This window comes from Gallinula chloropus, assembly GCF_964237585.1.
Source record: "Gallinula chloropus genome assembly, chromosome: 3".
Classification (NCBI taxonomy): Eukaryota; Metazoa; Chordata; class Aves; order Gruiformes; family Rallidae; genus Gallinula; species Gallinula chloropus.
In genome coordinates this window covers 67,655,576-67,679,716 of record NC_140087.1, presented here as the reverse complement: position 1 = coordinate 67,679,716, position 24,141 = coordinate 67,655,576, and the positions used below count along the sequence as shown (strand labels likewise).

Here is a 24,141-nt window from a genome sequence, read left to right as displayed (position 1 = left end):
AAGCCTAGAGGAGTGGGAGGGAACAGACTATGAAGTTACATCCTCCACCTCACTTTTGTGTTAAAATATCTCGCGGCTGCTGGTGATAATGTGTCAGTTACAGTCGCAGTTAAAAAATATGATGTAGGTGATGGGGTGTCATAGTTTCGATACAACCAGTAACCACAACTTTATTAAAGCTTTGATATTTGCTGTTTCTTGTTTAGCTTTTATCAAGTGGTGATTTTATGCAATGGCATCAAGCCACAGTTCTTCACCAGTGCCTCAGTCAAACAGCAGCGATGCTTTCCTTAAAAAGGAGATGGACACCACAAAACGCTTTCGACCGGTGCAGTCGCTGCCTGATGTGTGTCCCAAGGAGCCTACAGGTAACGTCGGTGTGCGAGGAGAGTGAAAATGCAGATACATCTGTTAATCCATTTACATTTGTTCAGTCAGATTTTCTCATATGCTAGGTGTAGTGTACTAAGCTGTAGTCTTATTTCAGAGGGTGCTGTGATTCTGCTTTATGCCACCCAATGTCTCTTTGGAGCCATGGCAGAAACTTCTTATCTGCAGCTTGATTTTTAGATGCCTGCATTATAGATGGGATCTTGCATGGAAGATTTCATGTTATAGTTACGATTCATACTACATGCAAGAGGAGGGTGTATTTGGTCACAGCCTGTGACAGATCTGTCCAGTGTGCCGGGACTCTGGCTGCATTACTTCTGTGAAACACCCTGACCCTTTTGCAGTGGGAAACAGCAGAGAAGGACCTGTCTCTAACACCGTCATAAATGTCCAGTGCTATCATAAAACCAGGTTTTGGTCACTGTTACAGCTGCTGTGGTACACTAAAGCTTAGGTTATAAAAAAGAGTAGGAGGGGTAGGATCTTAGGAATTCTAAAACATAAAGGTACTAAGTTTCAACTGTCATTCTGATTGAGTTCAGGTTATTAAAAATATGTTTGTGGTTGGAATTTTTTTCAATAAATAGAAACTGATGTTGAGCTAAATATATTTAATGAGTGTAAATACACCACTGTGTTTAGAACTCGCGTTGGTCAATCTGATAGAAATGCAAGTTCAAGTGTTGCAGAAGGAGAATATCATGCATCTTTTCTATAGATAACTCTGTTCCACTGTGTGATTGTGGAAACGTGGTTTGGTTAAGAAGTGCATTTTAGCAAAAATACTACTTTCAGTTTCTCACCTTAACAAACTGTCTTGTCTTTTGTGCTGCAGGCGATCCCAGTAATTTATGTGACAGCCCATCTCTAGTTGTGGATCAGCACAGATGGACTATTTATCATTCCAAAGTCAATCTCCCAGCAGCACTAAATGATCCTAGGTTAGCAAAAAGGGAATCTGATTTCTTTACAAAAACATGGGGAGTGGACTTTGTGGACACTGAAGTCACACCTTCATTCTACCTCCCACAGATCACCAAGGAACATTTTGCATTATACCAACAGGAAATCACTCCGGTAAGAACCCAAAATTAGATGCACCATAGTACTAGGGGCCTGAAAGAGATTTGAGATCCTTCTTCTAATTAGAGATTGTTCCAGTTAGTGGACAGCTGATAATTAATTTGTTCTTGAGTGCTTGTTGACTCTTCGTTAGGCATTTCTTCTTTTGTAATCTCACTATTCATAGTAGAAAAAACGCTGTCTAAACTCTCTCTAGGCAATTTAATATTTTGTTTAATTTGTATTTCTGAATACTGAGCTCTGCACCAGGTCTTACAGTTCATGTTATTCTTCCTGATTATTAATCCTTTTTCTGTAAGGTTTGTTTAATGATTGGGCTCTTCAGTGCCACATAGCATTTTCAGACCTTTGGATCAAATATAAAACACAACTACGTGCTGCAAAGATTGGAGATCTTGACATTAGAGACACTTCAAAGTGTCTCTAATGTAAATTTATACATTAAGTTCTTAAACTATAAATAGGCCTATTATCTTGATGATTTCTTTTGTAACAGGAAGGTTTAAGCTACATCTAAGGACACCAGGACCAGTAGGAGACTTCTACAAACTCTTATAAAAACAAGTGTCAGTAAGTATGTAGTAGTATTTTAAAATTTTTTTAACTGAAAGATGATGTAGAAGTCTCCCACTGTTCTGCTTCCTTGGTTTGTAACTTTCTTATTTTTTCACTGGTAGAAAATTAGCTGCAGGAAGTGTTGCTGGTTTGAATCATAGCTAAAGTATGTGTCGTGTTTTAGCCCCAGCTGGTACCTAAGCAGCATGCAGCTGCTCGCTCACCACTTCCCCACTGTGGAATGGAAAAAACCCTCGTGAGTTGAGATAAAGACAGTTTAATAGGATAATAAGGGAATAATATAGTATGATTTGAGATGATGTAATATATAATATGATGTGTAAATGCAATTGCTCACCACCTGAGGAGGGGAAAAAAAAATCCCAATGCCCAGTTTGTTTCGGAGCAGTCATCCTGCCTCCTGTCTGGCTTCCCCAGTTATATACTGACCATGATCTTGTATGGCAGGGAAAATCCCTTTGGCCAGTCTGTGCCAGCTTTCCTGGCTGTGTTCTCCCAGCTTCTTTTGCACCTAGTAGGGCATGGAAAGATGAAAAGTCCTCGGCTTAGTGTAGACACTACAACTACCTAGCAACAACCGAAAACATCAGGGGGTTATCAATCTTATTCTCATACTAATCTAAAACACAGCACTATACCAGCTACTAGACAGGAAATGAACTCTAAGTCAAAACCATGACAGTATGTGAAAGGGACTTGTCTGTAGCTGAACTATTTTGCCATTAGTTCACACATTCAACATTTAAACCATGTAAGAGCTCACCCATTAGCGTATAATGCAGTGACTGAGAAATGAGTGAGGGTTGTGGGAAGAGGGAACTGACCCATGATGTAGCTTCTAGCAGAAGTCTGGCTCACATCGGTGTCCTTTAGAAATGTAATTTCACACTGTGATGGCTTCTGGTGTTTACACCTGTAGATAAAATTTGAAGCTCAGCACCATGAAACAAGATGTGTGGTTTCAGCAAGGTGCTCATTAATAAGATACAGAAGCAGTATCTACTTCAGTTTTATTTAATTTAGCAATATAAAAGCATTTATTGTGCGTTAGTGTGATTTCTGGATTAAACAGAGAATAAATGTTTGGATATGTAGTTGCTTTACTGTTGTATCTCATCATGTAGAGAGGTTATTACTGCTCTTCAATAACTTCTGTGTTCTTTTTCTCGTGAGATGTAAAGGTACTGAAAAAACTATGCATTGACCAAAACCTTCAACCTGTGGTACCATTTACCTGGACAAACATAATCTGAGCTTTTAGGAGGAAGATAGTAGTATTGTGAACTTGTCAGAGTTATTTGCTGTAACGCAGTGTGTGACACTGAAAATGTTCTGAATGTTCTGTTTCAAAGAAAAAAAATCCTTGTAAAGCCTCAGAGTAATTCTTTAATATATTTTCTCTTTAACAGAGAGAGAAGGTTCATGAAAGATGCAAGAATATTTATACTCCTAAAGATACCTTCGACAGGACTCTATTACACACCCACGGTACAGTCAAAGCCTTCCTTTAGTTGTTAAGTAATTTCTTTAATGAACACGTACTCATCATCTCTGTTACCTGCTTGGGGCCTTCATGGGCAAAAAATAGTTGCTGGTGAACAATAATTGACAACCCAGACATGGTATTTGTGACCACTGCTGATGCCTTATATTGCGGTACCAGCTCTTAAAGTTTTTCTTGGCATGTTTGCATTCACGGCAGGTCATTGTGGCCCTGGCAGTTTTTTCTTCAAATTGGGTTTTTTTAAGATCTGTTGAAAATGTTGCATCGAATTTTTAGTGTCTGTTGACTTTGCAGTGAAGATTGTCAGTACTGTGACATGTGTCTCTGCCATGAGGATCACAGAATGGCTGAGGTGGGAAATAACATCTAGTTATGGTCTAACATCTGGGATGGTCTAGTCTAACCCACCTATGGATGATCGTCCGTGGGAAGACAGGTCTAGTTGAGTTTAGAGTTTACCCACAGACGGAGATCACATGCCTTCCCTGGGCAACCTGTTTCAGTGTTTGACAACCCCCACAGTAACAGTGTTTACTTATGTTCAGATGGAATTTTCCCCCTCTTGTTCTGTCACTGGGCACCACCAAGAAGTGCCTGCTCTCTCTTTTACAACCTCTCATCAAATATTTAAAAACACTGTTAAGATTCTCCCCCCAAGCTTTTCCAAGCTAAACAGCCTCAGCTCTCTCAGAAATGCCGTGGTCTTATAATCATCTTTGTGGTCTTTCACTGGACTCTCTTGAGTAGGTCTAGGTCTGTCTTATACCTGGGAGTTCAGAACTGGGCCTACTGCTCCAGGTGTCTCACCACTGGAGAGGGTGGATCACCTTGCCTCACCTCATTCTCTCTCTAGTGCAGCCCAGGATGCTCTGTCACAAGAGTGCTCTGCTGGCTTGTGGTCAGTTTGTTGTCTGCCAGAACCCTGGGTCCCTCTCTGCAGAGATGCTTTCCAACTGCTAGACCCTTAATGTGTACTGGAACTTAGGGTTCTTCCTATCCAGGAGCAGGACTTTGCCTTTTCCTTTGTTGAACTTCACGAAGTTCCGCTCTGGCCAGTTCTCTGCTTAGTATTTCCCTGATTGCTGTTAGCAAAGACTACCTGGCACCTTTTATTTTTTTGTGTCTGCAGCTGTAGCAAGGCTGAATTTCAAAATTTTATGGAAGTAGTTCAGCTAATTTGAATCTGGACAAAGGAAGGTGAGGGGCAAAACAAAAAGCATTCATAGCCTGGAGCAAGCTTTGAATGTTTAATCTATTTTCTCAGAGATTTTAGTATAAAATAGTTCATTTGCCAATTGCTGTTTGATCTGTTTTGTCTGCATCAATGTCTACAGGTAATGCAGCAAGAAGCATTCTAGTACTTTACTCATTTTGATCAAATTCTTTAACTTGGCTTTCTTCCTCTTTTTCCATGCAAAAGGAAACACTTCTGTGGGGGTTCTCTATGCTTGATATTATTTCGGAATAGCTCTTCCTGAGTGACTCTGTGTTGTGTACTGCAAAATAGAAGTTCCTTCAGGGTTAGCTTAATCTGTTTTGACAGAGTCTTCTGCTTCTAAAAAGAGAAAATTACTTTGCCAGCAAACTAACTGGGAGTTTTCTAGTGGAAACATCATCTGGTAAAACGAAACTCTATTTTCTATAGTTTCTTTTGTTAGTGTTGTCTGTATTCCTCTAACTCCAGCCCACAGGACTTGGCCTTTCACTTCTGTAAGAGTCAATGCGTACAAAACCGAGGACAACAGGATGATTCCTAGGTTGCCTTTTGTATTTCAATGCAAATAAAATAAGGAACAAATCAAGAACCAAATAGTTGGGAGAAGTGTGGGGGTTAATGCTGAGGTAGTCAGGGATGAGTAGACTGTCCAGCTGAGGTTTGGGCTTGTTGCTTTTGCATTCCTGACCTTTTTTTGGCCTCCAATGTGCTCCTTCTTCCTCATGCACACTAAGTTCCTGTGTAGGAGAGGAAAGGGGGATTTTGGCTGAACCTCAGAAGTCTGAATTTGCCTTTTCTTAAGTTCTGTAGGGGTGCATAACTCTACTGTTCCATCCTCTGCAGTTGTCTGGTCAACCTCAAGCAGGGGAAGGACTTATTCTGTGCTACTTGCTTGGTGTGCTTGTGACTCTGTTCTGAGTGGGGGTGTTTAAAAAAGGGGTGGGTGAGGTGCTCCAGGAGATATCTTAGTGGTTATGGTGGTGTACAGCTAACTATCGCTTTTGCTTTCAAAGCAGCCAAGTGCAAGCACCTTTGTATGCTCTGAGCATGAGACCTAAACTACAAGAGAATCAGAATGCTTCACGTTGGAAGGGACGTCAGGAGGTCCTTACTGTAACTGTTGTCTCACAACCAGTTCAGGTGTGAGACCTGGACAAGCTGTTCAGGGCTTTATCCAGTTGCGCCTTGAAAACCTCCAAGTAGGGAGAGTACCAGCCTCTCTGTGCAGCTTAATTGTCGTTATGGTGAAAAAAGTATTTCCTTACGTTCAGTCAGAACGTTTCATTTTAATTTATAACCACTGTTCCCAGTCCGCCTGCCCTGTCCAATCCCAGTGAGGAGCTTGGCACCTTTGTCTTGAAAACTTCCTCATAGAGTTTAATAATGTTGAAAGCAATTGTTTTCCATTGTTTGCTCATGAATGACTGCCTTGTACTTTGTTTAATTTTAGATAAATCCAGGACAGATCTGGAACAAGTACCTAAGGTATGGTTCCTGTGCACTCAAAGGTTTTATAAGGAGTTCTCACATGGAGTCTTGAATATATGGATGTACTTTCTGCTTTGTGGAAATATTGTCCAAGCTGGTGACTTGAGCTGATTCTCAAGAGGATCTGCAGTGCTCAGAATTTAAAAAGACGAATAGCAATATGCTTTTACTTTATTTATTATTTTTTGTTGTTGTTTTGGCCTTGATTTTTATTCTACTTGAAGTAGAATATAATTGCCATTTTTTTTCATATTTCATAGTTAAAACCTCAGAGCTGGGAAAAGTTAGCCACTCTGTTCTAGGAGGAAAGGGAGGTTGAATATTGTACAATTTAGCATTAAATTTAACTCCATGAATCCTTCAGCAAAGTTCTCTTGCATAGACGCATGTAGTGCGTATGATGTGGGTTTTTTGTGGCAGGTTGACAAAAGACACAACTCCACATCCCATTTCTGTCTGAATAATTTTTTCTAGATACATTAAGAAGTCAGTGTGTTAATGTGGGTCAGCATCTCTGTGCTAGTTGTGTGTGCTGTTATTTGAATAGCTGTCACTGCAATGTTTGAAGTCCCCGAAACGAGAGTGCTTGAGTGTGGTGTGATTCTATAGTCTATGCTGAACCTTTTAAAATTACACTTTGTAAATACAGGGAGAAGGGTGCTACTTTCTGCCTGGAGGCTTGAGGTTTGTACCAGTTTTGTAAAATAAAAATGTTATCAGAGAAAATGTAGTAACTAAGATGCATAGTTAACGTCACACTCTGACTCTGAGACCAGTGCATTTCTGCATTGTGCTGGAGGAGATCAGCCTGAGGCCCTGTTCCCTCCTAGGCAATGCTTGCTGCACCCTGACAGCTGGCTGGATCTTCAGTCTGGTAGAAGTGATGACCCCAGAAATGAGCAGATAGGCAGTAGGATGCCCCTGGTATTAAAGAATATTTGCTCTGGTCCTTTGGAGGACCCACCTGCAGTTTAATGCTGCCTTCGTTTTCACACTCAAGATGTTTAGATTATCTCAGGTTCTTAATAACACATGTAATTTTGGAGCTGTGCCTTCCACTTCTAAAAGATGGGACTTTGTCAGATCACACAAGCTTTTAAGGTGTAAAGTAAATTGGTTATAAGGTCTGGAATAAATTAATTTGCCTGGTTGAATGAAAATTTAGCTTCTAAAAATTTACAATTAAAATATTTAATAAATTTAAAATATTTTAAAAATATTTTTTTAAATAATGTCCCTGTTCATTTCATGAGCCAGGACATATGTTTAAATGGGGGAGGAAAATGTAGGGGTGAGGGAGGTGCATTTATTTCTTTTGTTTTTCTGTTTCAGATTTTTATGAAACCAGATTTTGCCTTGGAAGATTCCTTAACATTTAATGCCGTTTTACCATGGTCTCATTTTAGTACTGCTGGTGGAAAAGGAAATCGGGATGCAGCTTCCTCCAAGTTACTTCAAGAAAAGGTACAACTGTGATACAAGATGTTGTTATTCGTCACAGCTGTTACTTACTACATAGAAACTCCATTGCTGCTGTTCCATACTCTCTGTTGAGACATCACTGTTGTGGACTTTGTTTTCTCTCATTTTACATCAGGCTGCAGATTGTTAGTAAACAATGCAGAAAGCATCTTACCGAAAGAGAACTTTTCCCCTACTAAATCAATCCACCTCTCAAGTCTGGATGTGGTGTAACAACTGGCTCTTTATAAAAACTTACTGAGAACTTCAGAAACGTGAAGCTCTTCATTAAGGAGGAAGAGTATTCCTTGAGAGGGGAAATCTAGAGGTGGTACACTGTCTGTTAAAAGTATTGCTTTCTCACATCTTGGAAAAACTCCAGTTTCAAGGCGATGTGGTTTCTAAGCTAAAAGAAATACTGAAGGTTTTGTATGCCAGGAGTTTCCTCTTACTTTTTGTTGTCATGTCATCTGCACTGATCCATTTTTGCATTTCACGAAGGACTTGAGCACACTGAAAAGCCTGAAAGCAGAGCTGTTTCTTTCCTGTTGGAAACAGAAGTCTTTACTTGTTTTTTTTTTATTCTTTTTTTGTTAGTTTTATGGTCATAGTGTAGAAAAATCCCGTAATGAATTATTTTTATGGTACAAATACCCCTAAAATACTTACAGAAAATTATGTAATTTTGTAGCCTGATTTCTAACTTGAGTTTTCTCTCCTATTTAGCATACTAAAGCTTCTGGTAATTAGGTAAGGAGAGAGGATAAAAAACCCAAAAACTGAGGTGCCTTAACAAAAAGTAGCATGGGATCTTCTGGAAGATGTTCCAGATTTCCAGGGGTTAGTCTTCCTGCTCTCCCTCCAGGTCAGGAGGAAGGGACAGGCTCTGCTGGAGGCTTACTTGACCCTTCATTGGCTTGTCCTCCACACCTAAAGTTGGAGTTTTTTGTGGTAGTTACTGTCTGAAGATGAAAAAGCAGCACCTGACACGTGCTTTAAACTCATAAAGTGTGCCTGGCAGCAGCACAATGGACAGGTAACGTGAACTTTGAGTGAAGGATACCCTAGCCCTCTCCGATGCAGTGGAGTTAACATAAGGCTTTGAACAGCTGTGAGCTGTGTCTCTTGGGAGAGGTGATACAAGTCCCTAAATAGTATAAAAGAGTTCAGCTGCCTCCAAAGCCATATGTCTGCCAAACAAATTATTGCACTGCTTCATATTACTGAAATGGGCCCAAGTTTTTTGTTTTACTCTTGAAAAGCTCTGAACTTCGTGAGGTTTACGCTTACCACGTGCAAATAGGCACCCTGCTGCCATAATTATTGCTAGCCCCAGGCATAATTTTTCAACAGGATTTTGAAAACCCTGCCTAAAGCATACATGCTTGGGCTCTTAGTGCTTTTGGACTGCTGCTAATCTGCTTGAACAAGTAATTTCCCCCCCAACGTTTTTCTCTTCCTTACCTCCTTCCATGTTTTGCCCTACATTGGGACTGTAAGCTCTTGGAGACAGGTACTAATGCTTTGTTCTGTTTGTTCTACCTCACTTAGCATAACGAAGGGACCTGGGGCACCTGGTTGGTACAATCACATAAATAAATGGTCACAATAAGCCTTTCTCTGCTCCCCATGTTGGAGTCTGTCTCAGCTTTTCCTGTGGGCTAGGTGTGTCACAGCTGTTTGGTGGAGGACGTTTTTCATTAAATGTATTACAAAAAAGATGGGTTTGCATACTGTCTGAATCCCCAGTGTTAAATACAGGCAGGGGGGAAATAACTGTAGGAAGGAAATATTCTCCAACTGATTTTCTTTCCATCTCTGGATGGGCCTTTTGAAATTCAGCAAGAGGTTTGAGTGCTTGCCACCTCTTAGAACCAGGTCATCTGAGTATTAGCATTCAGATGAGCATCCTAATGCCTCGGTCCTTTGAGTTTGCATATTCAGCATAAGCCAGAGCACAGGGCTTTTACAGCTCAAATAATCAGGCCAAGCCAGTGGTCCGGTAACTGTTTGACATGGAGAATTTGAATTTCACATTCTAAAGGTACTCAGGCATACTCTCTCTCTGGGAATCCCAGAGTGCCACTGCACATGAAATACACTTAATAGGAACTCCAGCTGCTTGGCAAAAAACAACTGCAGCCAGAGATATGCAGTGGAATTTTCTTCAAGGATGATGCTGCAGCCTTTTAAACGAACAGAGTGATTCCAAAGCCAGGTCATCAAGTATAGTCGAGCTGCATCTTTAGCAGCTTCAGTCACCCAAAGTGCATAGTGTATTTGCATGTGTATACTGTTCTTACTTGCAGGCCAGTATCCAGAGCTGTCTCTTGGTTAATGGCCATATTCTAACAGTGCAAGTGTGCAACTGTAAGCTACAAAAGCTTGGGTATTCTAAAATTGGTGTCTTTCTACCTTGTAGTTTTCAAGCAAGGGACACATTGTCAGCCTTCCCAGAGATTTTGAGCTCATTTAAAACCAAATGATTAAATCACAATGGGTAGTTATTTACTTGCTAATCTGAAAAAGGGTTTTAATTTTTATTTGCAGAATTTCCTTACAATAAGATAAATACCCTGAAAGCATATTTGCATGGTCATAAACTTGCCAAGTCATAACAACACTATTTATTTTTGTTCCTCCATCCTTTTTCTAGCTGAGCCATTATCTGGACATTGTGGAAGTCAATATTGCTCATCAGATTTCTCTGCGCTCAGAAGCATTTTTTCATGCAATGACCTCTCAGCATGAGTTGCAGGACTACCTCAGGAAAACCTCCCAAGCTGTAAAATTACTTAGAGAGAAAATCTCCAAAATTGATAAAGTAATGTGTGAAGGATCGCTTCGAGTTTTAAGACTGTCACTCACCAGAAATAACTGTGTGAAAGCATACAATAAACTGAAGCTAATGGCTACTGTACACCAAACACAGCCCACAGTACAGTTGCTGCTATCCACTTCTGAGTTTGTTGGAGCTTTGGACTTAATAGCAACAACGCAGGAGGTGTTACAGCAAGAGCTTCAAGGCATTCACAGTTTTCGGTAGGTAACCATCTAGAAAGCTAATAAAGCACAAGTAGAGCTAGAATGTGTTGGGCACATTAGGTTGGCAGAAGGAGTTTGTTCTTTTACCTTTGTTTGCTCATTCTTAGAGGGCAAAGTACAAGAGAGAGAAAATGTAAGTGTGGCAGAAGCAGTGTGATGAACGTGTGTGTCTTTCTTTTTTTTTAGAGGAGGGTGGACTTTACCATCTAAGTGCTTTCTGCTCTATTCTTGTCTGCCCATTAGACTAGGGGCACAGAGATGAAAGCCAAGCAGTGGCTGGACCTTCATCTTGCAGGGCTTGTAGCCCACAGTTCAGAGATGGTTTCCAAGCGGTATCCGCAATCCTCGTGCATGCAGCACCTCAGTGATACAGTTTTTGTTACACTCCAAAGCCTGGGCTGAGTGACTGACCTAGGCCTGTGGTGTTACAGGAGCACACATGGACCATGTGTGGAGGTCAGCCTCCAGCCTGTGAGCAGAGACCACTGCAGAGCTATCAATTCATGGCTCAAAATGTGGTCTTGAGGTTGACAGCTGGTCAGATGGGACATGTTTAGCAGTATCTGCTCTTGTGGAGAACTGTATTTACAGTGACCAGGGTTTGCTTCCACTTCTAACCAACTGAGAGGTACAGTCCTGTGAGCTGCTGAAATTGAAGAGAAGAAGCAGTGGGCAGGTGCTGCCCAAGCTGCTGTTGCTACTATTTTTTCACTACTATTACTATTTTTTAAAATAAGCTATCATAATGGTCATATAAAGGATAAAAGTGGTGTCTGTAAAGCTGCTGCTGTGGTATGATGCTAGTAGAAGGAGTCTTATTTTAAATCAGCTCTGAGACTTGCATCAGCCAGTTTAGGAGCTGTATACTTAGTTTTGTAAATTGATGCTGGGAGAGGGGATGGTTCTGTTTGGAGGCTGTGGTTCTTGCAAGCTGGTGGTTCCCAGCTTGCGTAATAAAACCATGGCTGTTGCTCAATAACTGTAATGTGAATGTTAAGAACTTTAGATAGTTACTGCTCTTATCCATCTGTTCTGATGAGCTCCCCTTATAAAACCCATGGTTTGGAAAAAGACTCAAACTTTATCACACAATCACAGACTGGTTTGGGTTGGGAGGGACCTCAGAGATCATCTAGTCCCGCCCCCGTGCCATAGGCTGAGAAACCCTCCACTAGCCCAGGTTGCCCCAAGCTCCATCCAGCCTGGCCTTGAACACTGACAGGAAGGGGGCAGCCACAGCTTCTCTGGGCAGCCTGTGCCAGGGCTTCACCAGCCTCACAGGGAACAGATTTGTTCTTTATATTTAATGTAAATCTTTAAGATTTAAACCCATTACCCCCTGTCCCATCGCTACAGTTCCTGATTAACAGTTCCACTCCAGCTTTCCTGTAGGTCCCTTTAGGTACTGGAAGGCTGCTGTAACACCACCCTGGAGCCTTCTCTTCTCCAGGCTGAACAAGTCCAACTCTATCAGCCTGTCTTCACAGGAGAGGTGCTCCAGCCCTCTGATCGTCTTCATGGCCCTCGTCTGGACTTGCATCAACAGCTCAGTATCTTTCTTGCACTGGGCACTCTAGGGCTGGATACAGTACTGCAGGTGGTGTCTCACCTGAGCAGAGGGGCAGAATTGCCTCCTTTGGCCTGCTGATTGCGCTGGTTTTGTTGCAGCCCAGGACACGGTTGGCTTTCTGGGCTACAAGCGCACGTTGCTAACTCATGTTGAGCTTATCTTCACCAACACCCCCAGTTCCTTCTCAGGGCTGCTCTCAGTCCATTCTCTGCCTAACCTGTAGCTGCCCTTGGGATTGCAGTGACCCATGTCTTGTACCTTGCACTTGGTCTTGTTGAATTCACCTCTTAAGCCTGTCATGGTCCCTCTGGACAGTATCCCTTCCCTCCAGTGTGTTGACTGCACCACACAGCTTGATGTTGTCAGCAAACATACTGAGGATGCACCACACTCTTTGACCACGGCTCTTTGAGTGTGACCATCTTTTTATGTAGAGAAGATCTCAGAAAAAGTATTTAAAACTATACTTACATATACATATATATATGTACTTTCTCTTTTTTAAAGAGCTAATGAAGGGTAGCAAGGAAAGCTGTTAGAAGCTGTTAGTGGTTTTCTTTTAACTTAGATGGCCAATCCCAGAACACCTTAGGGCAGTTTCTTTTCATACTTACTGTTCCTACTCTCAGCCGCTTGGTTATGGTGCACAGCCCCTGACTGAGTCACTTCTGTATTTACCTTGCTGATAGTGAGTGTACTTTACAACCCTGTGACCACATCAGTAAGAATGAGTTGTGTCTTGCACTCAAGTAACCTGTGTGCTACGTCAGCAGAGAGTGCAGTTCTGTGGTCATTCTGCTTGGTATACGTGATGTCCAAAGTCTGTAACAGTATTTTAAAATTACTCTTGGATGTGGACCATATTTGCAGGTAAACAAATACTCATCTTCTCTGTAGCAAGTAATTTCTTTGAATAATCACAGACTCACAAGATTGGAAAAGACCTTTAGGATCATCAAGTCCAACCATTCCCGTCCTATGCTAAACCATGTTCCTAAGTACCTCATCTACCCTTTTTTTAAACATACTCAGGGATGGTGACTCAACCCCCTCCCTGGGCAGCCTGTCCCAGGCCCTGACAACTCTTTCAGTGAAAAATTTTCTCCTAACATCTAATCTGACCCTGCCTTGGCGCAGCTTCATGCCATTGCCCCTTGTCCTGTCTCCTGTCCCCTGGGTGAAGAGACCATCACCCACCTCTCTACAACCTTCCTTCAGGTAGTTGTAGGCTGTGATAAGGTCTCCTCTCAGCCTTCTCTTCTCCAGGCTAAACATCCCCAGCTCCCTCAGCTGTTCCTCATATGATTTGCCCTCCATCCCCTTCACCAGCCTGGTTGCCCTTCTCTGGACTCATTAAAGGACATCAATGTCCTTCTTATGGTGAGGAGCCCAGAACTGGACACAACACATGCTTAGTTTGTTGCTTTGCCACAGTTAAAAATAGAGATATGAGTGATAAAAAAAGTGATTTAAATGCAACCTAAACCATCACCCCCACCAGAGATGCAAGTGCAGTTGAGAAGCCCAGCTCAGTTCTTCCCACATCTCAAAGTGGCCTCTGTGTGTAGCCTGCCTGGAGAAATAATGTGTGGTGAAAAGAGGGAGATCTCGACAAAACTTCTCAGTAGAATGTTTTGTTTCTAAATATAAATAAAATGAAACAAAATCTGTATTGATGGCATACAGAAATAAAGAGAAATACCAAGTAAATGTTCTTGTTCTGAGGAAGAATGCTGTGATTGTCAAGTGAGTTAAATACCTGACTTATTTAAGAAGAGATGAACTAACTGCTAAATCAGTATTTCATTTTTCTAAATAATTAGTATCTCACTGTAAAAAAACAAACTTGTTGCTTTTGTGTGGTGGGTGACAGCTTGTAGAGTTTGCTCTTGAACAGACTGCCCTACGTTGAGTCATTTTATTCTAGTTACTGTAAGAAATGAAAGCACCTTAAATTGGTATCTTTAGGTTAATATTTTCAGTGATTAAATGTAATAACTGTATGATTCTTATTTGCTGCTACTATAGGATAAGTTGCAAATCTGTACTGCCAGTTTTTACATTGCTTTCACAGCTCTTGTTGGGGTCATGGGAGATCCAATGTTTTTTTAAAATATTTTTGGTTTTGCACAAGTATGCTGGAAACCACATGTTCATACTTTTTGTTTTTTAATATATATACAGTAGAACACAGATAGCTGGAAAAATAGTACTCATCTGAGCATTTAAAAAGAATTTTTACCCTACACTCAAAATTTTACATAAGGGAAATGTAGTATTCAGTCATTGAAAGGACCTCATATATGACTGATACCTCTTAGGAGAGGTTGTTGCCAAGGTGTTTTGGGGGAGTATGAATTAAGGTTTCACTTACTCCTGTGAGTTTGAGGATGGGGGGATTTTTGTCGTTGTTATTAGGGGCTAGCACATGTTGGGCAAAGTGATAGCAGTAAGTGCTGGGAACTCTTGTTGGAAGTTTCCATACCTGAGGTTTAGGAGGGTAGGTTATGTTGTGTTTCAGTGTAGTTAAGCATAGCTACAGAAGCAATTTACCAAAGACCATCTTTGTGCTGACCAAAGTTGAGAGCCTTGCATGAGTGTTAGTCCTGCAGTAAGCTTTCCAAATGAGAATCTTAAATTTTGTCCGTTGAATTTGCTTTGAAATGACCATGATGGATGTTTCTCTGTGGGCCAATTTTGCTTCAATTCAATTCTCATTTGAAATGTATCCACTTTGTCTGTTTCAGCCAATTCTTGACCAACAATTTCAAAAGCAGACATATCCCTGATCATCTTTAAAAAAAAATAATCCATTAGGGTCCATCGAGATTCATTTGTTTCAGCTCAGTGCTGGCCATGTGGGGTTCTGCAAGGAGAAGGTACCCTGGTTGGCATCCTGCTTCCTCGCACCCTGGTGCTGACTTTGTCCTATGTGGGCTGAGGCCAGATCCTCTGGGCTTTGCATTGGTACAGCAGTGCTCGTACCAGGGTGTCCTGAAACATTTTTACCACTGTACACAAGCCAATGGTCCAGTTACACCAGCACTGGATTGAAGCCAGGTTCACCATCCCCATTTTGTGTCCAGGTTTATCTAAAATATCACGGCTCCTCTTAATTCTCATTGGCAAAGTGTCGATTTCTTCTGGTTTTTTTTCTTTTAAAGTCTGATTTTTGCAGATACTTGGTGCTGTTGGTGAAACCTGGAGTGCCTGGCATCTCTGAAATTCCCACTTTTAATTTTACACTGCTATAAGTTTCTCTAGCTGGACAACTTTGAAAGACTGATTGACGTTTCTAATGTGAGAAGTTCCCCGTGGTTCTGTGTGGCATCAATCTGCAAAGTATGTTTTAAAATCTGCAATACACAGAAAAAGTATTTTTAATTGGAACAGCATAAAAATGGCAAATTTAAAAAACCTTTGGTGTTCTGGGAAGGCCATCAGGTCATGTAAGCTATTACTGTGTCTCAGTCATGTGAATTAAAACCATGATCACATGAAAAGCTCAAGTGTTTGAAGTGGAAGAACTTGGAGACTGATGAGCTGAGGGACTGGATGAGTGAAAGGCTGTTCCTTTTTAACACCTCTCTGCTGACAGGCACTGAGTATTCTTGGTTCTGGGTCACTTCATTGGGAAGCGAGTTACTCGGCACCTTCCAAAAAAATACAGCAAGCAAAAGCCCTGCATCCAATTTTTACCTTCTAGCAATATTCCAAGTCCATGTGTTTTGCTGCAGGGTGATGGTGCCTCTGAAAAGTACATGGTTTCAGCTGCTCTGAGAAGTGAAAGATGTAAGCCCGCCATTAAGCCAGCGTTGATTGCATGGAAATTACATACTGGGTGGTTATTTTCTTCAGCTGTGAACTAATGATTCATTTTCAGGTTGATTATTTAGCTCACATCTCAATGGCTGTTTTTCTTAGGCATCTTGGCTCCCAGCTTTGTGAACTGGAAAAGCTGATAGATAAAATGATGATTGCAGAGTTTTCGACTTACGCTCGCAATGATTTAAATAGACCCCTGGAAGATGATTGCCAAATTCTGGAAGAGGTATGTCTGTTATCGAAGTAAACTGTCTGATGAATACGTTTGCATTTTTAACATACTTTAATTAACACCAACTAATTCACTCGGGTCCTTAGTAGCAACATTATAATTTGATACTATTTCTCTTCTCATCCAAACCCCGCCCCTCTGCCTTTTTTTTTTTTTTTTTGGTGCTTGGTAAAATTAAATAATTGTAGCTAAACTCATGGAACTGCAATCCAGCCCCCTACTTTATGTTTTTCAAAATAATCAGTTTTCTCTCTGATTAAATGTATACTGAATTATTTTCATGAACCTCAACGTGTAAGTGGGATAGGACAGGGGCTGTCGTATCTACGTGACTGTAAAAATCCAGTTTTGCAGTGAAAGTTAATAGATTCATGTTGTTCTCATTCTGTCTCCCTATGCATTTATGGGTGTTTATTTCAAGCATATGGTTGCCCTGAATACATGCTTCATTTGCAGTATATATACCTCATTGCTTTGAAGATTGTAAACTTCTGAAGATTAAGCTGTTGAGATTTTGTAAACCATTTAGTCTTGTTTCATCCGTGGGTTCCATGGAACACAAGAATGGCAGTGGCACTGAAATGGTCCCATTCCTGCCCTGTAGATTCTTCCCACCTTGGAGCTGGAATGTGATGGATTTTCACTTGTGCTATTTAGTGTCATTCTTGTTTGGGGTAAAGAAGCTTGCTGATCTGTAGAAATACCCATGTTTTTAAGCACAAGTGCATGAGCACAACTGAGAAATGAAAAGGCTGGGAGGAAGGAACTGTGTTAGCAGGTATTGCCACAGGGAATTCTGTACACTTAAAGTGTGACATTAGTCCCAGGGCCCCAGATTGGTGTAAATACTACTGTTTCTTTTCCTCACCCTGATTTTTTTAGTGTGTTTTATTTTTCATTTTTTATTTTCTTGATAGGAGAGACTTGTATCACTAGTATTTGGACTTTTAAAACAAAGAAAGCTAAATTTTTATGAAATATATGGAGATGAAATGATTATTACAGCGAAGAACATCATTAAACAGGTAAGCCAAACTTCTAATATATCTGATGAGGTTTCCTGAACTCCTCACAAATTATTTTTTAGTTAGGAATAAATTTGATGAAATATTTGGTGGCTGATGTTCTCTCATTTAGAGCAGCAGAGCTAGCAGACACCTGAGAACTTATTGAAGCGCAGAGTTCTGTTTGCAGAAAAGACCTGGAAGGAGTAGGCAGCATAAGTACAGCAGATCACAGCTTTCCATGTATAATTGCCATTGTTCTGAGTCCCCTGATTTTAGATTAGTTTCTCATAATAAATGGCTTTCCTGAACAATATAGTTGTGTCATAACACTCTTTCAAAAAAAAAAACCAAAAACCCAACAAAAACACATGAAAAGTGCTCCTGCTGCCCCAACCCCCCCCAAGTTCTTGGTGTAAATACATTAAAAAAAAACAACTTTGCTAATTGAGTTCTCAACAAATGCTACAGAAAACATTGCCTGTCTGAATGTTAGCACAGACTGTAGGCGCACAGTCAAAGTTGTAAAACATCTTTGCCTCTTTGTAAGACCAAGCTGAAGTAGTGAAGAAGGTAGTAGTAGTGTTGGCCCATAAAAATTAGTAAAAAATTAATCCTTGTCCACCTTGCTGCTGCTGTTTGCTATTTAGAGTAGTGTATCTTTTCAAAACAAAAGTCTTTGTAGATAAAACCAGCTGAAACCAACAAAGGAAGAAAGTTTAGATTACTTCTTTGGGGAAAAATGCATGGAATATTTTAGACAGTAAGACCAAACTTGGAGGGTGAGCTTGTTACTTTTACTCGTCCTGTTTGTTTGCACACATACGTGAGAATATTGTGCAAGGGGTTTTTTTCTCCCCTAAAGATAGTGTGATTATTTCAGGAGTCATGTTCTGATGTGTTATGAGCCACCTCTGATTTGTATCTCAAAGGCAGGGAGATAGTCAGGTGGTGGGTTTGCCAACAGTTGAAGATGGTCTTTCCTGCCCTCATAGTATAGAATGGTGTTCCCAGCAGTGTTGTGAACCAGAGTGGGAACCCATTATTATCTATATTATTATTATTAGGATTTTGTTTTAAGCCAGATTGGCCTCCCCCAGTCCACCTCACATTGCAGCCCCATGGTTCTGTTGATCTGTTGGTGCAGGGTGTGGGAGAGAGCACAACTTTGTGGTCGTGCTGTATTGCTGTAAGCTTGGAAAAGCAAGTGCATACAAGCTGTGTGCAGCTGCTCTGGGCCTTCACAGAAGGTGTAACAATAAAAAAAAAAAAACAACTTAAAAACATGAATGAATAACACCAGGATAAAACTGTTCACCTGCCCATCAGTTCCCACTGGCTTCCTTAATAAAAGAAACTATTTCCTTCCCATGTGTCAAATGTGGCTCCTGTTGAAATGCATTGCTGGGCTGTTTTGGTCAGGGCTCTGGTAGCTGCCAGGCAGCTGAAAGAGCAGAGGTTTGTAACCACTGAACACACTGCGTAGAACAAGCTCTGCCTTTAAGAAGCTTCTGTACTGCACACATTTATTCAAAGCACAGGTAAAATCCATGTAGCTTGAGATGGCAGCCATCAGTCACCATTTGGATTGTACCTATTCACTTAAAGGCAAGATGAGTTTGTGTACTCATTTGATCAGGTTATTGATTGGCATTTGAGAGAAACGCTCCCCTCCAGTTGAAATGGAGGTGTTTTGTACCTATGACTTATAAGTAATGTGAAAAGAGATCAGCAGGCCAATTGCCTTAAAACAATAGACTCATTTGGAATGAGAATTGATGGTTCTGGAGACCAGAAGAAGCTGGACAGTTTTGTATGTACTCGTTGAAGAACAATTGTCCTTTGAGAAAAGGCCACAGCATAGCAATAAAGACGTAGAGAAATCTAGGGACAGAATCAAACAGTGTCCTAGAGGTAGAGGAGGGCAGACAGACAGCAAATATCATGTCTGCTAGGAGGGCTGGGCTTGCCTTGACAGTTGAAATGACAGGACTACGTGTGTGCTTCTCTGCTGCGGTTCCATCCAGGTTAGTTTAGTTCCCAAGTCCTGTACTTAAAACCGAAAAGGATGTCAAGCAACATTTTCCAAAGCCAGTTGCTTCTGTTCTGAAGTCCCTGACCCCAGAAACATTTTTGAAATGGTGCTTAGCATCCATGCTCAGAAAAGCAGGTCCCTTTGGGATGGAGTCAGTGTGCCCTCCAGAGCTTAGTACACAGTTAGGAACATTTGATCATCTGTATTTTGCAAATAGATGTTTTGGGGGGTTGGCTTTGGAGGTTTCTTTTGGGTTTTTCAGTACTTTGGTTTTAAAGAAACAAGTTGTTAAATTATGAAAATATGTCTTTCCTTTATTATTTTACTTTTCATTATTTAACTTGAGGATTATCGTGTATATTGTGAAACTCAGCAGCAGTTAGAAGGAAGCTAAGATCTTTTTTGTTTTGTTTTTTTCCTCTTTGAATTTGACAGTGTGTGGTTAATACGGTATCGCAGATAGAAGAAATAGATACAGAAGTGGTTGTTAAGTAAGTATACAGCCAGATTATTTTTTTGGTGGTGGGTGGGGATAGGACATGGATGCTTTTTAGCATAGATAAATGCACCGTTCTAATTTGTGCTTAAATTCCCTATAATTAACTATTGTCCTTCTCTTTCACCATAAACCTCTGCTTCTGTCTGCCTCTGTGAGGATACTGTATATTCCCCCTCTCATCCATATTCTAATGTTACCTTCAATCAAATTTACCTTTCAGACAAACACTAAACTTGGGTGCACCTCATTGCATAGAGCAATACCTACTGTGTTTAGTCGTATGTCTCTTAACTACTCGAAGGCATTCCCTGGTGTCCTTGTCTGGGATTTTGCATTAAACCATGTCAGTACTTCCAGTACCTCCTGCAGGAATGAGAATAGGAGCTACCCAGGGCAGGGATCATACAGCTTCAAACAGGTCTGCAGGAACCTCACAAAGCCCAGCAAAGGCAAATGCTAAGTCCCATGTCTTGGAAGGAGCAACCTCTTACAGGAGGAGAGGCAGGAGCTGATTGGCTTCAGAGCAGCTTTGCAGGGCAGGTCCTGGGGTTTGCTTGTGGAGAACTGGTTGGCTGTGGTCCAGCAGTGTGTCCTTACAGCTGCAGCCTGTTCTTTGTCAGTATAGCCAGCAGCTGAATGAACAAGAAAGACAGAAAGTTCCTGCAGAAGCCACCAGGGGCTGAAGCATAGAGCGAAGGAAAAACAGGCAAAGGAGATGGGTCCTCCTCCAGCCTGGGGAAGGGAAAACTCAGGGGAGAATTGCCCACAGCTACTACACAAGAGCTGTAGACAGAGCCAGACTCCTCTTGGAAGTTTGTGGGGGAAGAATGAGGGGCATCAGGTACAACATGACTGGTGGGAAATGCTAGTTGAATCTTAAAAACACATTTTCCCTGTGAAGATAGTCTAACCCTGGAACAGGGGCCCATAGAAGTTGTGGGATCTCTGTTGTGGGGTATGGTCACGCCTTGACTAGGCAGAGACCAGAGCAACCCAGTCTAATTGGATCTGTGTTGAGCAGGGGTTGGACAAGGCACTCGAGAGGTCCCAGATCCAGAGGCTCCTACCAGCTTCTGTTTTTATGTAGGTCTGTGATCCCTTTGGCTCAGTAAAGAGTTACCCTGGCATAATAAAACCAGACCAGTGAGAGGCAGAATCTACATGGGATTCATACCCAGATTGGGAAAACACTGGGCAGAAGGTCATTTTTAAACATTAGATACTTGGTCACTGTTCTCCGGTGTTTGCTATCCGGCTGTTGGGCCCTATCTGTGTATGGCAGGGTTTAACTTTTGTTCTATCCATGACTTTTCTGCCCTTTGCCACAAACAGCTGACTTGCACTTTAGTAGCAGAATTGGTCTCACTGCAATGCAACCAAATAATAACACAGCTTTTGTTACACTGCCAAAATGTTTTCATTTAATTTTTTTGTAAACTTTTTCGCCACATGATTCGTGAAAATGTTAACAACCCCCCAACTTCTCCCAGGGAAAAATAACATTATGCCCTAGAAGAAACTAAATGTGAGGCTTACATTTTTTTCAATATGATTTATTTTTATATACCTCCTTCCCCATTTCACTTGCATATGTTGTGTTGCGTGACTGTTGTTCAGATGATGCCTGTTGTTTTGCCAGATAAAAGTCTGTGCAGTCTTCCTTATATCTGCAGGTCCATTTAAAGCATGCTTCTTTTTTCCTTTATGTGCTGGTAGGCATGATGGCCAGTAAACATTTGCTGTTTACTAACACTGCTCTTTTTTTAGGCTTGCAGACCAGATGAGGATGATGAATTTTCCTCAGTGGTTTGATTTACTGAAGACTATTTTTTCTAAGTTTACCATCTTCCTCAAGAGAATAAAGGTAAGATATTGATTTACAAAGAGCATCACATAGTTCAGCCATGAAATGGACTGAAGTCACTTTCCATTTGAAGTCTGAAGGTGTTGGGTTTGCTTGTAGAGTTCAAACTTTAGATTGAAAGAAGGGTATGTGAATATTGGCATCGGGGTGAAAATGATTAGTGCTAACAAAGAGAGCAGTGGGAAGGAGAATAGCACCTCTTGTTGCATGATTACATCCATTTCAGGCTGTTAAGGATTAGGACAGAACTTTTGTATGTGTCAGATTGCTCCTAATGAGGTTTCTTTCACCATTCTCAGAAAGGTCTGGTATTAGTTACCTCAGACAGATGGATCTGCTTCCGAATGCTAATTACACAGCAGAAAATAAAGCCAGGATTTAGTTTCATTCTGTAGGTAAAAGAAAATCTCTTTCTAGGGCAAGCTTGTGGCACGGGGTTTTGGGTTTTTTGTAATAAAAGTTATATTTGATTCTAGGCAACGTTAAATACTATCCGTAGCGTGGTTTTCTTGGTTCTAGACAAGAACCAAAAAACCAGAGACCTGGAGGACACCTTACAAAAGAACTCTGCTAAAGACAGTACGGTGGATACAGAAGTGGCTTACCTGACCCATGAAGGCATGTTCATAAGCGATGCATTCAGCGAAGGGGATCTCCCACCTGTAGCAGCTGACACTACCTCTCAAAGAAACACGTCCCCAAACAGTGAGCCCTGTAGCAGTGATTCAGTGTCTGAACCAGAGTGCACTACCGATTCCTCATCCAGCAAAGAGCAAACATCGTCTTCTGTCACTCCAGGGGGAGTAGAGATGATGTAAGTAAATGCACTGCCTGTTTCCACTTTGCAGTGTGTCAGAAACAAGGTGTTAGGTGCAGGCAGCTGTTTCTGATCACACAGTACAAAAATTACCTTGAAGGAACGTGCTTTTCTAGTCAAGTGCATTGCCTCTCCACCATCACCTCTAGAGACTGCCATCAGATTGCACTGTCTCCAGCTCAGCTTTGTTTTGTTTATTTGCCTTGTTTTCACCTCTGTGTGTAGTTTTACAGGGACTGATCATGTCACTTCTTACAGAAAAGGGTCCCTTCTCCATCTGTTTTGCTGGGGAGCAGGAGAGATGCAAGTCTAGCCTACATGAAAGGCAGATTGTGTCATGCCCTTAGCTGGCAAAGGTATCTCTGTTCCCTGTTTGTGTTCCCCATGGCTATTTTTTTGTGTTTGTTCGGGTTGTTTTTTTTTTAAGTTGGCTCCATGGAACACACCTTGATACATTCTAGAGAAAAATCTGCTGTTCACTGTCAACTATTTGACCTGCATGGTTAAATAAATCCATCTTGGTGTGTTGGTAACTCAGGCACTGTGGCCACATGGTGCTTCCACACCCCAGAGTTACAACCTTTTTGGCAGCCTTTATGCATCCCTTTATTTATGGCTGAAAGGCAGAGCTAACCAGGCACAGTGTGTGTGTGACTCGGGCATGAGCCAGTTGAAAAGCCAGCCTGTCTGGATACAGAGTTCAGGGAAACAAAATAGAAATACCACTCGTTACCCTGTGTGAAGATGGAAGGTAGCAAGTGGTTGCTCAGTCTAGCTGAGTCTCACTCAAGTGTCTGTACTTGTGTGCTTAAGCAGTTGTCAGTTTTGTTAGAGACATTCCCTCCCCCTCAAATCACAATGCTGGCTGAAGGAGACAAATTTAAAATAAATACACTGCATAAAGCAAATTCAGGCCTTAATGTCCAAACATTTGTTGTACTCTGGATGAGAAATGTAATGTGAAGAGGAGCCCAGGGTTACGGTGAGGAGCAAGGGAGGAGTTACGGGGATTGGATCCCAACTGGTCTTGAACACTTTGCTGAGTTACTAAAAATATACCACCCAGCTAGAGCTGTTGAGCAAGTTATTTCTAAGGCTGGTTGTGTAACTTTGTTGTAAAATGAGCTTGCTTCATCCCTTTTGTGAATTTCCTTGCACCTCTGTGCTCTGTTTGGAGCAGGCTAATAAAATTAGGCAGTTAGGGCGGTGTTGGCCCAGTTGCTGCTCTCTGGTGTCTTGTATATCCTCTTTCCTGTCATGCTGTCAGCCTCTGGAGCAGCCAGAATGGACCAGAAGTTTGTTATCTTAACTAACTACATGAATGACAGAGATGTGCTACAGAACAGCCTCAAAACAACAGACAAATCATACAAGGTTATTTAAAAAGCACCAAGTTAAGAGCCTGAAGTCTAAACAGCTAACAGAATGACACAGCCTATAGATTAGGGTGGTGGGGAGTTGCAGGGTGTTTCTTTTAGGTCTCATGTGGATTGGAGGAAAAAGCTGTGGTTTATGTGCCATATGCTTGT

The 24,141-nt window shown here is 41.3% G+C and overlaps 1 protein-coding gene across 2 annotated transcripts in view; it reads left to right on the top strand.

Annotated features, from left to right (window-relative positions):
* Positions 1-232: 232 nt before the first annotated feature.
* VPS54 (VPS54 subunit of GARP complex) overlaps positions 233-24,141 on the top strand; it is a gene marked incomplete at its 5' end in the record, with an annotated part of 42,824 nt that continues 18,915 nt past the window's right edge. The window contains 11 exons of one of the 2 annotated variants that reach the window (XM_084261347.1): positions 233-368; positions 1,265-1,470; positions 3,462-3,540; positions 6,223-6,257; positions 7,593-7,724; positions 10,378-10,763; positions 16,261-16,387; positions 17,311-17,418; positions 19,868-19,923; positions 21,699-21,795; positions 22,272-22,609. In XM_084261347.1, coding sequence (XP_084117473.1) covers positions 233-368; positions 1,265-1,470; positions 3,462-3,540; positions 6,223-6,257; positions 7,593-7,724; positions 10,378-10,763; positions 16,261-16,387; positions 17,311-17,418; positions 19,868-19,923; positions 21,699-21,795; positions 22,272-22,609 — 1,700 coding nt within the window. Of the gene's footprint in view, positions 369-1,228; positions 1,471-3,461; positions 3,541-6,222; positions 6,258-7,592; positions 7,725-10,377; positions 10,764-16,260; positions 16,388-17,310; positions 17,419-19,867; positions 19,924-21,698; positions 21,796-22,271; positions 22,610-24,141 lie in introns of both variants that reach the window. The other variant, XM_084261346.1, reaches the window with a different exon arrangement.